The 17204-nt window shown below is 39.0% G+C and overlaps 1 protein-coding gene across 1 annotated transcript in view; it reads left to right on the plus strand.

Annotated features, from left to right (window-relative positions):
- Positions 1–17204, plus strand: part of ATF6 (activating transcription factor 6) — a 246416-nt gene that overhangs the window by 90237 nt on the left and 138975 nt on the right. The window contains exons 10-12 of the mRNA XM_069546978.2: positions 3170–3301; positions 9913–10026; positions 11116–11215. Coding sequence (XP_069403079.2) covers positions 3170–3301; positions 9913–10026; positions 11116–11215 — 346 coding nt within the window. The remainder of the gene's footprint in view (positions 1–3169; positions 3302–9912; positions 10027–11115; positions 11216–17204) is intronic.

Here is a 17204-nt window from a genome sequence, read left to right on the forward strand (position 1 = left end):
AAATATATATTTCTTTTTATAAATCACCGTATCACAGCATGACCTTTGGCAAACTTTAAACTCTTTGAGCCTCGGCTTTCTTTGAGCTTTCATTCCTTAGTACATAGAAGGTGCTCAGAAAATGGTAGCTGCTGTTATACTGCATTTGCGTCTTAGGAGAATGTTTAACAGTCTTATAATATCCCTATGGTCAAGACAGAGGTTTTGGACTAGGAGATTTTATGATTAATTCATAAGTGTTTTAACTTATGTTTTTACAAACTTAGAAGCTGCCTGGGAGCATGCTCCAGGGCTCAATTTCTTTTCTCTGTTCTTTTGATATCTTAACAACAGCTCAGCTGAGGATGTTGATGGCATGTTGTTCCTTGCCTTGAAGGAGAATTTCTGTTGCTAATTAGGATCTGAAAAGTTCTTGAATGATATTTTAAAGGGAATTAACGTAGATTATTCAGCTAGATCACAAAGCTCAATTATGTAAATTCTAAATTGGAAGTGGGAGAAGAAGGGAAGGGAAGGGAGGGTAATAGTCCAGTCAGTTTGTGAGAAGAGTTGGAATTTTAATTAAACCAACTTCAATCTAGAGTCTGATGTAACTGTGTGACATTAGGCTGCATTGGTGGAAGAATAATATTTAGAACATGGGAAGGAATTACCCTGTTCCGTCCTGTAGTCGTCATACCACCTGAGAAGCGCTGTGGCCAGTTCTGGATGTCATCTCTGAGAAGCATATTGAGAGGGGAGTGAGCACATATGCTGAAGGAACCTAAGACTGTACTGTAAAGAGGACATGTGGAAGAAACTACAGCCATGAAAAAGAAAGCCTGAAGTGAGGGCTGAGGGGTGCTAGGTTTCTTTGGATATTGGAAGAAGGCTTGCTTATTAGGTATGTTCTAAATAGCCACAGAGTCCAGAACTTATACCAAGACCAGTGATACTAGCTAAAACATTTTTAGTTAAAAAAAAAAAAAGAGGACCCTATTGAAGTGAATTGCAGGGAGGGACACCCAGAATTTGCTCCTCTCCCAAACCCTGTTCCTTCCTAGGAGCTTTTAGCTCAACACTATCCAGTAGAAATAAAATGTGAGTGGGCTTCAGACGCAATTCTTAAATAATTACAGTGGTAGAGTTTCTCCTAGTCATTGGTGAAATTGATGGAGTACTTCCACCAAACAGGAATGTTTTTATGTGGCTATTTCACAAATGCAATGAAGAGGTAGGTTGATAGGAGGTGAATTAATTCTGTAAACTGGGGTAAGTTCTTTTCTAAAAAAACAATTGTGTTTATTTGGGGCTGTGCTGGGTCTCTTGCTGGGCGGGCTTTTCTCTGGCTGCAGAGAGCGGAGGCTGCTCTCTAGTGGTGCGCGGGCTCCTTGTTGTGACGGCATGTCTTGTGCAGCGTGGGCTCTCAGGTGCCTGGGCTTCAGTACCTGGGCTCAGTAGCTGTGGTGCCTGGGCTTAGTTGCTCTCCAGCTTGTGGGATGTTTGCAGATCAGGGCTTGAACCTGTGTCTCTTGCGTAGCAGGTGGATTATTTACCATTGAGCCACCAGGGAAGTCCCAAGGGGGAAGTTTTTACCTTTGATTTTGTTTAGGCTTACTTTCTTAAGTAGAATTTTTGGCATCACCCTTGAAAGGATTAAAAAGTAAGCCCTTTTCCAAAATGTAAGGTTCAAAAAGAAAAAAATGCATTCTACAGTTGTTATCACACTCTTCATTTGGCTTCCCTACAAAATTGCTTTTGTTTACTGCTTATCTCATGTTTTCTAAAATACTCACCAGGCTGTTTTCATAAGTTTAGTTGGATATTCCACAGCCTTTTATCTCATTTGTAGCAGGGTTTATACTGTTCCTGACCACTCAGGTGAACATTCTTTCTGAAAGATACAGTTGTAACAAAATGGAGCCTCAGTTGTAGCAAAATTAGATTTTACACCATGACCATCATTTGGTGGTACACCTCTGAAGAGTCTGTAGTATGCCAGCGTGCCACAGCACACTATGTGAGAAACACTGGATGATGGTGACTCTAGGAATGAAGAATTGAAGAGAATGGGGAATATAGCAAGATATCAGAAAAAGGTTCTAAAGTGATGTGCATGCTTTTTCCTTCCACCTAACATCCCTTTCTCCAAATCTGGAGGCAAAGTACTATATTCTAAAGAACTTTTCTCTTACAATCTCAGGGTCCTTAACTGTGACCCTCTCATCAGCCTTATTTGCTTCCTTCACTTCATCCCTCTAAATAGAATCAGGTATCCCTTTTTTTGTGCTTCCCTAGGGAAATTCCCTTTGTGTTGAATTTCAAGAAGATTTTGACTAGTATAAGTTATATGTGTGGCACTGTAAAATTAAACACACAAGATATCATATCAATGAGCCAGATTTCTAAGCCCTTGATTAGTTAAAAGTGTTAAATAACTATTGCAATATTTGAGATATATATATATATATATATATATATATATATATATGTTTGCCCCAGATACATACAGAAAGATTTAGGGAGAGTGAAGAGAAAGGAGTAAATAAACATTTAAAAAATTTCTGTTAAGTTTATTTGATAGCCTGCCTTCTGAGATGGTGAAAATCTAGTGAATTTGATTGTTGATAAAGAGAATAATTCCCATTTCATTTGAAGTATTTCTTTGAAAACATCAGTCTGAAGCATCGAGGAAGACTTATTATTCTAGTTATTATCTGAGTTTAGAATTTGTTTATATGTACATTGTACCTATTTTTACTTTATATATATGTATACATTCACATGATAAGTCACTCAGTTGTGTCCAACTCTTTGCGACCCCATGGAGTGTACTCCCCCAAGCTCCTTTGTCCATGGAATTCTCCAGGTAAGAATGCTGGAGTGGGTTCTCATTTCCTTCTCCAGGGATATATTCATAGTTTAAAGCATATAGAATACTGACTTTTTAAAACAGTTTATAAATAATGTACTTCTATAGTTAGAAAAATTATTTTCAAAATTGTTTTTCATGTATGTACAGGATGCCAAGTTAGGGATTTGACCGTATCAGTAAGCTCCTTTGACTTGCCTCTATACCTAGTATTCTTGCTGTGTGTACAGAATTCTGATTTGCTTTAGAGCTGCACATTGTATGAATATGTATGAGAACTTTTTTTTCAATTATTTGCTAACATTTTAACATTTTCAGCATGTTGGAACAAGATTCCAAGAGAATGAATCCTAGTGTGAACCCTGCAAATCAAAGGAGGCATCTCCTAGAATTTTCTGCTAAAGAGGAGCAAGACACATCAGATGATATCATCCAGAAAAACAGCTACAGGTTAGATTTATATCTGAATTGTTTATACACAATTTCAACTAGTAGAGCAAACAAGTTACAAGGATGTTCGTAAATTTTAAAAAGATCAGTTCTAAGGGTAAATTTCCTTTTTAAAAACTGTCCCAGTTTTAGAATTCTTGTAGAGCTGGGACCTTAAAATCTGTTTGTGTGTACTAATGTACGCATTGAAATACATACTTTATATATTACACATGGTATATTGTTTGTAGTGTTTTAATATAGTTATTTTACTGTCATATGTTTGTATATATAGTGTAATATTTGTTACTATTTCATCTGTGATGGATATGATTTGGTGGAATGATATAGCTGAACCCATTTGCAGCTATTAGATAAAATAATTTATACTTGTTTGTTGTGATTTTTATTGAATCTCTTTTTCTTGTTATAATTTAATTCTGTCTTCATAAATTTCCATATAGCTTGGAAATAGTAAAGACAACTGTATGAAAATATAATTTTTACTTTATGTCAAGTAGAAGAAGGTTATAGTGGCCCTTTTCAGAAATGTTTTTGATAAGCATTTTCCTGTGTGATTTATAATTTTTATTAGAGTCAAGTGGAACTAGGTCCTTGAATTACAAGGCAAAGGGAAGTTATAGTGTGGCAACCATGGTACAGAATAATGCTTGAAAATCATTAAAGATTTGATTACTCTTAACTCTCTAAGGTTTTACAGGCCAAAGGCCATGGGGAATCATTCTTTTGATTTTTTACTGTTACACCCATACCACTTAATGAGAGTATTACCATAGTCCTTCAGGCTTGTCTTCATTTAGTCTTCCTGGAAAAGAATGCTAGTATTCACTTTTTTTAAGAATCTGCAGTGTGCAAAATACTGTGCTAAATATGGCAGATGATCCAAAGAATTATATGGTAGTAACTGTTATGCAACATAGAATGTGATAGATGTTGGAATACCTAACATTTCCTTTTTTTTACATGCCCAAATTAGCCATACTTCTGAAATACTGATCTTAGTGATTGTATAAGTCTCCTGAATATTACTGGAATTTAATAGTAATAGTATTTTTAATTTACTAAATAATTTTCCAAGTTAGCCCTGCATATCATGTAATTTTGAGTTCTGTTGTTGTCTACGTAAGATCCAGCAAAAGTTAACATTTTTCATAGATAGCCTTTGGATTTATGAGAGTTGAGAGTATGCCCCTTTAGTTATATAGCTTGTTGCTAAAAATAGAATGGAATTAGACACGTGAAATTACTGTTCAGGCAAGCTTTATAAAAATATTTTGTATTTTTCACTAACTACAATAAATAAAAGCCTTCAGTTACTTGTCCACGTTAGAGTAAGGTAATACAGTGGTTTGTGGAAAGCACATTCCTTTGATCGTATTAGTTCTAACTAGAAGTCTGAATGACTTTTAGGCTGTAATTTATCAGCTTTCAAAATTATGCGCGAAGTGCAAGCCATCTCTCTGTCCCTGACCTAGAGCCTCCATTGCTTGCGCATTATTTATTAATAGGTTACTGGTCTCAATAAAAATGGAAATGATTATCAATTCTTGGTTGTATGCAAGTCTCTATTGAAATACCTAAGATTATTATTGAGCCATTTGGTAGATTTAGGTGTTAGCCCATTAATTTGATATTCTTTCTTTTATTATTTTATATACGAAATAACAGATACCAAAAAATGTTTGTGAAACATTTGAAAGCACCAAGTATGAATTTGTTTTAAACTGATTTTAAGGTGGTTTATTTATACTCAGCCATAACATTTGTGTGTGTGTTTTTTAATGCAGCTTACTTTATGTTATGTTTCATTTTTTCAGGAGAGTTAATGAGAACTGGTTCAAATAAAAAGGGAGTAGATTCTAATCTCGTAATTTATAATATTACATTTGTCTATCATTTAATAATTAACTGCATATATTCTTTCAGTCTTAGAAATGTGTGGTATATAAGATGACCATATAAGCTGTCAACCAAACCGAGAGCCTTTTAATAATGAAAGGTAGTACTAGTGTCAGTTCAGTTGCTCAGTTGTGTCAGACTCTTTGGGACCCCGTGGACTGTAGCACACCAGGCCTCCCTGTCCATCACCAACTCCTGGAGCTTGCTCAAACTCATGTCCATTGAGTCGGTGATGCCATTCAACCATACCATCATCGGTCGTCCCCTTCTCTTCCTGCCTTCAGTCTTTCCCAGCGTCAGGCTCTTTTCTAATGAGTCACTTCTTTGCATCAGATGGCCAAAGAGTTGGAGCTTCAGCTACTAGTACTAGTGTACCAGTGTAATAATTATGTCAGGATGTCAGTTATAAATCAGGACTGTCTTGGATGAAGGAAAAAGGATAGTCACTCTACTTCTAAGGCATCAGCCAGAACCTGTATTTATTCCAGGAATTCTCATAAGGAGCTGTAGCTCCTTAATACTGCCCTTTATTGCAGTGATTTATTTATTAAAATTTTTCCTGTTGGTATGGAATTGTTTGCAGGCAGTCTGGAGCTCTGACCATCTCAGGAGTAGTGTGGATATCATTGTCTCCAGATTGCATGTTGGCTTAGGTTCTCCCTTTTCTTTCCCCTTCAGTTCCACCTAGTCCCTTTCCTCAGAGAAGGCAATGGCACCCCACTCCATTACTCTTGCCTGGAAAATCCCATGGACAGAGGAGCCTGGTAGGCTGCAGCCCATGGGGTTGCGAAGAATTGAACATGACTGAGTGACTTCATTTTCACTTTTCACTTTCATGCATTGGAGAAGAAAATGGCAACCCACTCCAGTGTTCTTGCCTGGAGAATCCCAGGGATGGGGGAGCCTGGTGGGCTGCCATCTATGGGGTTGCACAGAGTCGGACATGACTGAAGCAACTTAGCAGCAGGAGCAGCAGCAGTCCCTTTCCTGATACAATATTTCTCCTATCACATTTTTTGTTTCCTTTTCCAAAGAATATTTTTGGCTGATAGAACAAAGCCAGTCAGCACAGATGTGCAGAAATCATTACTAGAGTAATGATCACATGGAAATAACATTATAAATCAGATTTATAGTTTCAAAAGTAGTTCTAGACTTTTTTGATTTTTTTGATGGACTTGACTTCAGTGTTTGTATTTTTGTGAGTATTCAGACCTGATTTTAAAATAACACATATATAAAGATCTTTGGTCTTAGTAGGTTTGTTTTTTGTTTTGTTTTTTTTTTTAGTGTGGCAAACAGTCTCTGGCTTCTTAAAAGCATTCAGAATTTACCCAGTGCAAGGCAGAGTTTTTTTCTTCTCCCTCAACAGTTAATTTGAGCTGATTTCCTTTTGTATGTGAGTTCATTACCTGGGTACCACCATCGCTGTTTTATTCTGAATAACAACGCCAGTAGGCAGAAGAAAGGGCGTCAAGAATGTTTCTGGTACAGCTGCAGGGAAGAATGGTGTATATACCCTCTGCTGTTGCTTTTTCCCACTTGTATGTGGCATACTTAGAAGTCTTTAAGTTTTCTCTAAAGTTAGTTTTCCACACTGCAAAAATTATTTTTGTCAAAGTGGCCAGTGATTTCAGCATTGTCAAATCCAGTGAAAACTTATCTCTATCTTGATCTTTCCTCAGCATTTGGCTGTATAGATCACTCCTTCTTGAAGCATTCTCCTTTAGTATTGCTGCAGTTTGGTTTCCTCTGTTTTCATGGGCTCTGCTTCATCTTTGTAGGCTCATCTTCTAAGTATAGAGCTGTGAACTTTTTTTCCCCCTTTATGCCATAATTTAGCACGCAGTCCATTTCTGTATATCCCGATGACTCTCTTTCATTTCCTGTCCAGACTTTGAGTCTCCAAAGTCATATATCCATTAGTTTCTTCACTTCTCTTAACATTTCAAACTTGACACTTGCACAGTGAAACTCTATATTCTAGTTCCACCCACTTCTGTAGAGTACGCGTCTTCATTTCTGTTGCTCAAGCCAGAGACCCTAGTTCCTCCCTTTGAACAAGTGCTATTGATATTCTTTCCAAATATTATCTTGAATTGGTTCATTTTTTATCTTCACTGCCACCACTTTAGTCATAGTATCTTCAGCTCTTGCCCAGATTGCTGTTGATCTCTCCTAACTGAGAGAATTTACCAAGTGCAAGGCAGAGTGGTTTTCCACTCTAACTGGTCTCCCAGCTTCCCCTTTTGCCTCCATCAAAACTGATTTTGGTACAATAGCAAGGGATACGTATAAATTAAAAATATATCACTTTTCTGTTGCTGTTGCTGTTAAGTCACTTCAGTCATGTCCGACTCTGTGCAACCCCATAGACTGCAGCCCACCAGGCTCCCCCAGCCCTGGGATTCTCCAGGCAAGAACACTGGAGTGGGTTGCCATTTCCTTCTCTGATGCATAAAAGTGAAAAGTGAAAGTGAAGTCGCTCAGTCATGTCCATGGGGTCGCTAACACTGTTTTGTGGCTTCTTATTACATTTAGTAATTCCTTATCATGATTGGTCTCCATCTTTCCAAACATCTTGTGCCTCCCTCACTTGCTTACAACTTTTCAGCTGGTGAGTTTTCTTTAAATTCCATAAAGCCTCCATTTTCCCACCTGCCTCTATCTGGAACACTCTTCCCCCAGTTTTTATAGGTTTGGCTTCTTGTCATCCTTTACGCCTTGTCTTAAATGCCATCTCCTTCTCAGACCATTTTATCTGAAGTAGACATTGTCATTTGGTTTTCTGTCTCAACCATATGTTTTTTTCATAGCTATTACCTCAGTTTGGATTTATTCTATGTGCTTGTTTTCTTGTATTTGGTCCATCTTCTCCATCAAGATCATGGAGGATTGGACTTCATTTCCCTGTTCCCTGTTGGAATTCCATCACCTAGCACAGTATCAGGCGCATAGTTGGTATTCAAAAAGTATCTATTGTTGATTGAAAAGCACAAATCTAGCCATGTCCAATTTTGTGTTTTTCTTTTTGAATTTTAATAAATATAGTTTTCTAAATCCATATATTGTGTATAAAGTATATACAATATATGGTATTATATATAAAGTATTGTATATAAAGAAATTCAAGACAGAATTCAGATTTCTTAGTAAGAAAGGTTAAAATAGACTGATGGGAATAAATAGCAATAATATCCTCAACTCAGATTAGAATCTGATTAGGAACCCATATTTTGCTCACTACATCACACTCTGGATATGAATTCACATGAGATAGATCACTGTGATGATTAGGAAAGTACATTTTTTAAAGCTAATGGAATAAGTGGTTAATGTCAGTCAGGTGTTTTATTAGGGATTCCTCCATGATTCTAATATTTAACTTTTCAAGGCTTTTACTTTTCTCCTGCCAAGTATTTTATGCTTTTCCTTTCCCCTACCACACACAGATATTTTTTAAAAAATTATTTTTAATTGGAGGATAATTGTTTTACAATATTGTGTTGGTTTCTTCCATATAACAGCATGAATCAGCCATAAGTATATATATGTCTCCCTCTTGAACCTCTCCCTACCCCCTCCAGCCTCTCCTACCCTTCCAGGCTGTCCCTGAGTACCGTGTTGAGCTGCCCGTGTTGCACAGCCCCTTCCCGTTAGCTGTCTGCTTCACATATTGCACTGTATATGTCTCAGTGCTACTCAGTTTGTCCTGTCTGCTCCTTCCCCCGCTGTGTCCCAAGTCTGTTTTCTACATCTGAGTCTCTGTTTAAAGAGGTTCATCAGTACTGGTTTTTCTAGATTCCATACATACGTGTTAATACATGATATTTATTTTTCTATTTGTGATTTACGTCACTGTATAACAGGCTCTGGATTTATCCACTTCACTAGGGCTGACTGAAGCATGTTCCTTCTTGTGGCTGAGTAATATTTTATTGTATACATGTGCCACAGCTTCTTTGTCTGCTCATCTGTCAGTGGACGTCTAGGTTGCTTCCATGTCCTGGCTATTGCAGATAGTGCTGTAATGAACACTGGGATGTATACACTGACACTCTTTTAAGGAGACTGTTCAGTTCTCTTATCACAGTGTTGAGAATGAGCACAAAATTTCAGTCTTGGTTACATAATACTTCACTGTCAATCGTAAGTCTTTCCTATCCATCAGTGGGTCTTTCCCCCAGTTTAACGTCTTACTGTGTTCCCTCCTGTGTTCCAGCATCACTGAGTATGCCTCGAGTTCACTGAAGACGTGAACTATGTGTTATCATTATATCTCTAGTTTTAAGTACTTAATAATTGGGCAGTAAATGTGAACTACCATGATAATCTCTGTAGAAAACTGCAAACTGATGTTTGTGCTATATGGTATATATTTCCCTCCATTTTAAATCACATTCACTTCTTGCTTGCAGTATGTTCTATTTAAAATATTTACAAAAATGTTTTTATTGAAGTATCGAAGTATAGTTGATATACAGTATTGTGTTAATTAGTGCTGCGTGTACACACACACATTCCTTTTTAACATTCTTTTCCATTATGACTTATCATAGAAAACTGAATATAGTTCTCTGCTGTATAGTAGGACTGTACTTGTTTATATTTTTATTTCCATGAAAACAATACTAGCAATGACTTTCTTATAGCAAACTTCTTCTTAGGAATATAAGACACAAGGCAACACATTTTGTACATTTATGTTTCAGATATGACCATTCTGTTTCAAATGACAAAGCCCTGATGGTGCTAACTGAAGAACCATTACTCTATATTCCTCCACCTCCCTGTCAGCCCCTGATAAACACAACAGAATCTCTCAGGTGAGTGTTGTCAGTTGTTGCAGATATAGCTGATTGGGTTCCCATGCTTAGCTGTGGAACCTAGAAAGATATTAATTCAGATTAACCAAATACCTGAGAAAACTCTGAATTATTTCTTGCATAACCATAGGCAGGCATATCAATTGTTCAGTTTCCCCACCAACCTGATAAAGAGGGTATTGGGTCTATTTTATGTGATTATATTGGAGTTGTATGCTTAAATATGTCTTATTTGAAAACTAAAGAATGATATTAATATAAAAATTCAGGGTAAGTATTAGATTTGCAGGTGGTAACATTCATATTGGAAGGTACCTTTTCCTTCAAATTAGGAAGGTAGTAATTTGAAGATATGTGATTCTGGAATCACTTTCACATTAATGTATTTTTCTTTATTTACTCTTCCCTTGAATTGTTTTTTCCTGTGATTTTTTGGATCCTATCTTCACACCTTAAAAACTGCTTCAGTTTGTGTGTGTGTGTGTGTGGTATGTAGTAATCAATTGTAGAAAAGTATGTATAGTCTGACATCTCCACAACTGCTTTAAAAAGTAAGCAGAATAAAGGGAAGTTATATTTGAACTGGGCTTAAAAATTTTTTTTTTCAGTTTTGGAAAATTTGGAATATAGTGCCTTGAAAATTCTCTTCCTGAGCAGTTGATTGATTCTTTTTCTTCTCCCCAAAGAGCATGAGTTTCAAAGGCCTTGATGTATCCATTTGTAGTTAGGAGTCCTATGACTTGTTCTATGCTCTCCAGCATCTCCAGTATTTGTGTGTACATAGTCCAAGAGCAGAAACAGAATTTTTTGTGGAAAAACTTTTGCATTTAGTATTTATGTTGGGCAGGTATTTAGCTATGATTTTCTTTGAACTTTGAACTCATGATTGAGGAGACTACCATATAAAAATGCAAGTCATTAAAAACAACTAACATTAAGTGTCTTCGCTTTCTTAAGTCAAAAGAATATTGAATCATTAGACATTTGGAATGCTCTTCAGAACCTCAGAACATGATTAAATTCCTTTCCAGTCAAAGGTGAAACATCTGTTTCTATGAAATATGTTTAATCAATTAAGCTATTTTATAGGTTAAATCATGAACTTCGAGGATGGGTTCATAGACACGAAGTGGAAAGGACCAAGTCAAGAAGAATGACGAATAATCAACAGAAAACTCGTATTCTTCAGGTTTGTTTCTGCTTGTCTCTAACAACAGTTGGCATATTTGTGGGCTTCCTTGGTGGCTGAGATAGTAAAGAATCTGCCTGCAATACAGGAGACCCAGGTTCAGTCCTTGGGTTGGGACGATCCCCTGGAGAAGGAAATGGCAACCCACTCCAGTATCTTGCTGGGAGAACTCCGTGAACAGAGGAGCCTGGCAGGCTACAGTCCATGGGGTCGCTAAGAGTCAGACACTACTGAGCTACTAACACTTCCACGATTAAGACTCTCACTTGGCATACTTGTTAGAAGGCTTCCTGCAGGTGGGTTGCTGTCTTCCCGGATGACTTGGGAAGCTTGAGCTTTAACCGCCTCCTGCTGCCTCCTGCTGCTGCTGGGGCAGCTGTCATGGCCGCTGAAGCCCTCCTCCCAGGTTTCACAGCACTCATTTAGGTTTTATAGCGCTAGTACTTCCTGTTCAGGCACGGTGCTCTTTCCTGCTCCATCTCTCAAATTGGCTTTCAAGTCCTGAGTTCCTTTGCGTGGGTCTGCATCAGCTGTTCTTGGCACAAAAAACTTAACAAATGATACTGTTTATCTCTTCTGTTCTTAGAACTTTTCAAATGTAGGACAGCTTGGGATTGAAGGCACATCTCCATGGAGAGCATTTTTGTATTTAGACTTGTAGCACTACGGGTTATTGACAGCTCTTATTTAGAACCTGGTTAGCTGGGCTTCTGTCTTAATTCTTTTCATTGTTTTTTTTTACCATGAAGCAAATTTATAGTCTTTCTGTCATTCCAGTATCTAATACTATTTCTGAATTACTTAGATTGACACATTGCAAGCTTCTAACAAATGTTACCTGTGGTAGTAATAATGAGCCAGGTTTTATTCTGGGCTTTGGGAATATAGTAGAGAGTATGATAGAGTACCTGCCTTCATGGAACTTACATTCTAATGGGAAAGATAAACTATAAACAAGTCAAGTGAAATAAGTCAGACCCAGAAAAGATAAATACCGTATGATCTCATTTACATGTGGAATCTTAAAAAACATACCAAACTCATGGTGGTTGCCAGAGGTGGTGGGGGGAGGGTACAAACTTCTAGTAATGAAATAAAGAAGTCACAGGGATGTAGTTCACTGCAGGGTGACCTTAGTTAATAATTCCGTAGTGTATATTTGAAATTGGAAGAGAACGGATCTTGTGCATTTCTGGGTGTGCCGGGCCTCCGTGGCTGCACACAGGCTTTCCTTAGTTGTGGAGAGGAGGAGCTGTTCTCTGGTTTTGGTGTGCAGGCTTCTCGTTGCAGTGGCTTCACTTGTTGCAGAGCACAGGCTCTATCTAGGTGTACTGGCTTCAGTAGTTGCAGCATGCAAACTCAGTATTTGTGATACAGGGGCTTAGTTGCTCTGCAGCGTGTGGAATCTTCCAGACCAGCAGTAAAACCTCTGTTTGCTGCACTGGCAGGAGGATTCTTTTTTTTTTTTAACGTTTTATTTTGTAGTGGGGTGTAGTAGATTAACAATATAGTGATGGTTTCAGGTAAACAGCAAAGGGACTCAGTCATTCCTGTATCCATTTTTCCCCAATCCCCTCTCCCATCCAGGCTGCCGCATAACATTGAGCAGATTTCCATGTGCTCTACAGTAGATGGCAGGCAGATTCTTATCCACTGTACCACCAGGGAAATCTGAGAGTGGATCTTTAAAGTTCTCATCATGCAGGAAAAGATTAACTTAAAAAAATAAGTATATAAATGTTTAAATACACTCAAAGGGCTTTCCTGGTGGCTCAGGAAAGAATCTACCTGCAATGTAGGAAATCTGGGTTTGATCCGTGGGTCGGGAAGACTCCCTGGAGAAGGGAATGGCAAACCACCCCAGTATTCTTGCCTGGAAAATTCCATGGACAGAGGGGCCTGTGAGCTGCAGTCCATGGTGCTGGATCAGACCCAACTGAGCGACTTTGACTCACTGACTCAAAATTAAAAGTTCTTTAAAGAAAAACAGGGCTAGAGTTTGAATTGAGAGGTAAGTGGCTATTTTAGATGGGGTGGTAAGAGAAGCCTTCTCTAAAGAGATTCCACTTGAGTAAGGTATTGTCAAGGTAATTATTACCAGTAGATGTCCTTTTCATTATAGGGGGCTGGAATGAAAAAGTAGGGAGTCAAGAAACACCTGGAGTAACAGGCAAATTTGGCCTTGGACTATGGAATGAAGCAGGGCAAAGACAAACAGAGTTTTGCCAAGATAATGCGCTGGTCCTAGCAAACACTCTCTTCCAACAACACAAGAGAAGACGCTACACATGGACATTACCAGATGGTCAACACCGAAATCAGATTGATTATATTCTTTGCAGCCAAAGATGGAGAAGCTCTATACAGTCAACAAAAACAAGACTGGGAGCTGACTGTGGCTTAGATCATGAACTCCTTATTACCAAATTCAGACTTAAATTGAAGAAAGCAGGGAAAACCGCTAGACCATTCAGGTATGACCCTTATGATTATACAGTGGAAGTGAGACATAGATTTAAGGGCCTAGATCTGATAGATAGAGTGCCTGATGAACTATGGAATGAGGTTTGTGACATTGTACAGGAGACAGGGATCAAGACCATCCCCATGGAAAAGAAATGCAAAAAAGCAAAATGGCTATCTGGGGAAGCCTTACATATAGCTGTGAAAAGAAGAGAAGCAAAAAGCAAAGGAGAAAAGGAAAGATATAAGCATCTGAATTCAGAGTTCCAAAGAATAGCAAGAAGAGATAAGAAAGCCTTCCTCAGCGATCAATGCAAAGAAATAGAGGAAAACAACAGAATGGGAAAGACTAGAGATCTCTTCAAGAAAATTAGAGATATCAAGGAAATATTTCATTCAAAGATGGGCTCGATAAAGGACAGAAATGGTATGGACCTAACAGAAGCAGAAGATATTAAGAAGAGGTGGCAAGAATACACAGAGGAACTGTACAAAAAAGATCTTCACAACCAAGATAATCACGATGATGTGATCACTCATCTAGAGCCAGACATTCTGGAATGTGAAGTCAAGTGGGCCTCTGAAAGCATCACTACAAACAAAGCGGAGGTGATGGAATTCCAGTTGAGCTATTTCAAATCCTGAAAGACGATGCTATGAAAATGCCGTACTCAATATGCCAGCAAATTTAAAAAACTTAGCAGTGGCCGCAGGTCTGGAAAAGGTCAATTTTCATTCCAATCCCAAAGAAAGGCAATGCCAAAGAATGCTCAAACTGCTGCACAATTGCACTCATCTCACACGCTAGTAAAGTAATGCTCAAGATTCTCCAAGCTGGGCTTCCGCAATACATGAACTGTGAACTTCCAGATGTTCAGGCTGGTTTTAGAAAAGGCAGAGGAACCAGAGATCAAATTGCCAACATCCGCTGGATCATGGAAAAAGCAAGAGAGTTCCAGAAAAACATCTATTTCTGCTTTATTGACTATGCCAAAGCCTTTGACTGTGTGGATCACAATAAACTGTGGAAAATTCTGAAAGAGATGGGAATACCAGACCACCTGACCTGCCTCTTGAGAAATCTGTATACAGGCCAGGAAGCAACAGTTAGAACTGGACATGGAACAACAGACTGGTTCCAAATAGGAAAAGGAGTATGTCAAGGCTGTATATTGTCACCCTGCTTATTTAACTTATATTCAGAGTACATTATGAGAAACGCTGGACTGGAAGAAACACAAGCTGGAATCAAGATTACTGGGAGAAATATCAATAACCTCAGATATGCAGATGACACCACCCTTCTGGCAGAAAGTGAAGAGGAACTAAAAAGCCTCTTGATGAAAGTAAAAGAGGAGAGTGAAAAAGTTGGCTTAAAGCTCAACATTCAGAAAACGAAGATCATGGCATCCGGTCCCATCACTCCATGGGAAATAGATGGAGAAACAGTGGAAACAGTGTCAGACTTTATTTTTTTGGGCTCCAAAATCACTGCAGATGGTGATCGCAGCCATGAAATTAAAAGACGCTCGCTCCTTGGAAGAAAAGTTATGACTAACCTAGATAGCATATTCAAAAGTAGAGACATCACTTTGCTGACTAAGGTCCATCTAGTCAAGGCTGTGGTTTTTCCGGTAGTCATGTATGGATGTGAGAGTTGGACTGTGAAGAAAGCTGAGCGCAGAAGAATTGATGCTTTTGAACTGTGGTGTTGGAGAAGACTCTTGAGAGTCCCTTGGACTAACTACAAGGAGATCCAACCAGTCCATTCTGAAGGAGATCAACCCTGGGATATCTTTGGAAAGAATGATGCTAAAGCTGAAACTCCAGTACTTTGGCCACCTCATGACAGGAGTTGACTCATTGGAAAAGACTCTGATGCTGGGAGGGATTTGGGGGCAGGAGAAGAAGGGGACGACTGAGGATGAGATGGCTGGATGGCATCACTGACTCGATGGACGCGAGTCTGAGTGAACTCCGGGAGTTGGTGATGGACAGGGAGCCCTGGTGTGCTGCGATTCATGGGGTCACAGAGAGTCGGACATGACTGAGCAACTGAACTGAACTGTCACAAGCCTGGCGTGCTGCAGTTCATGGAGATCACAAAGAGCTGGGCACAACTTAGCAACCAAACAACAGCAGCTAGCCTCAAAATCTCAGTAGCCGATTGGAATAAAAATTTGTTTCTCACCCACTCAGAGTTTGAGATAGCTCTCTAGAATGGCTTTCCTCCAAGCAGTGACTAAGGAATCCAGGTTCTTCCACATTGTGGCCTCACTAACTTGAAATTCTTTGCTTCTAGCTTTGGATGTTGGGGAAGAAAGTTTGGAAAATTATGCAAAATATTTTAGGGATAAGGCATGGCCTTTGCCACTGTTCAGTTGACTAAAACTCTGTTACTTTTCCTAGTCTCCCTTGCAGTAGGTTTGGCAAATGTAGTTTTCCTATGTACTTGGGAAGAAGAGGGTTTTGGTGAGAACACTGCTTTTGCCATAGGCCTTAAATGGAGGATCAAATAATGTAAAGATCTAGGAGAAAATTTGGAAAAACAGCTTCTAAAGCAAGAGAATAGAAAGTATTAGTAACCCTCAAGAAGAAACAGTTTACATACTGAGGAACATCAAGAAGCAGAATAAAGCTGGATTAAAAGCTTCCTTGGTGGTGCAGATGGTAAAGAGTCTGCCTGCAGTGTGGAAGACCCAGGTTTGATCCTGGGTCAGAAAGATTCCCCTGGAGAAGGAAATGGCAGCCCACTCCAATACTCTTGCCTGGGAAATCCCATGGACAGAGGAGCCAGGCAGGCTCCAGTCCATGGGTTAGCAATAGAACTGCACACAATTTAGTGACTAAGCCTCAACAACAAGTGATTGACGAAAGTTGTCTCATTGGAGAGTGGTAATGACAAAAGGCTGATTGATGTGGGTTCAGGAAGTAAAAATAAAATGAGAAAATTACTTCAGGATGATCCCCATTAATGGAAACAGAGAAATGGAAAAGCTCTAAGAATCAAGACGTTTCATTTTGGGATGGGATACGTTTCACCAGGTTTAACTGGTTATATGCTAAAAAAGGGAAGTCGCTCAATCATGTCTGACTCTTTTGCGACCCCATGGACAGGCTCTTCTATCCATGGAATTTTCCAGGCAACAGTACTGGAGTGGGTTGCCATTTCCTTCTCCAGGGTATCTTCCCGACCCAGGGATCGAACCCAGGTCTCCCACATTGCAGGCAGATGCTTTACCATCAGCCACCAGGGAAGATAAAGTAAAAGTGAAAGTTGCATCCAACTCTTTGCAACCCCATGGACTGTATAGTCCATGGAATTCTCCAGGTCAGAATACTGGAGTGGGTAGCCGTTCCCTTCTCCAGGGGATCTTCCCGACCCAGGGATTGAACCCAGGTCTCGCATTGCGGGCAGATTCTTTACCAGCTGAGCCACAAGGGAAGCTAGTGGATATGCTAATAGAACGCCTTAACTATTTGATTATTTGGAAACTAATTGGAAGCAGTATGTATGTTCTAAAAT

Source organism: Ovis canadensis, chromosome 1 (assembly GCF_042477335.2).
Source record: "Ovis canadensis isolate MfBH-ARS-UI-01 breed Bighorn chromosome 1, ARS-UI_OviCan_v2, whole genome shotgun sequence".
NCBI lineage: Eukaryota > Metazoa > Chordata > Mammalia > Artiodactyla > Bovidae > Ovis > Ovis canadensis.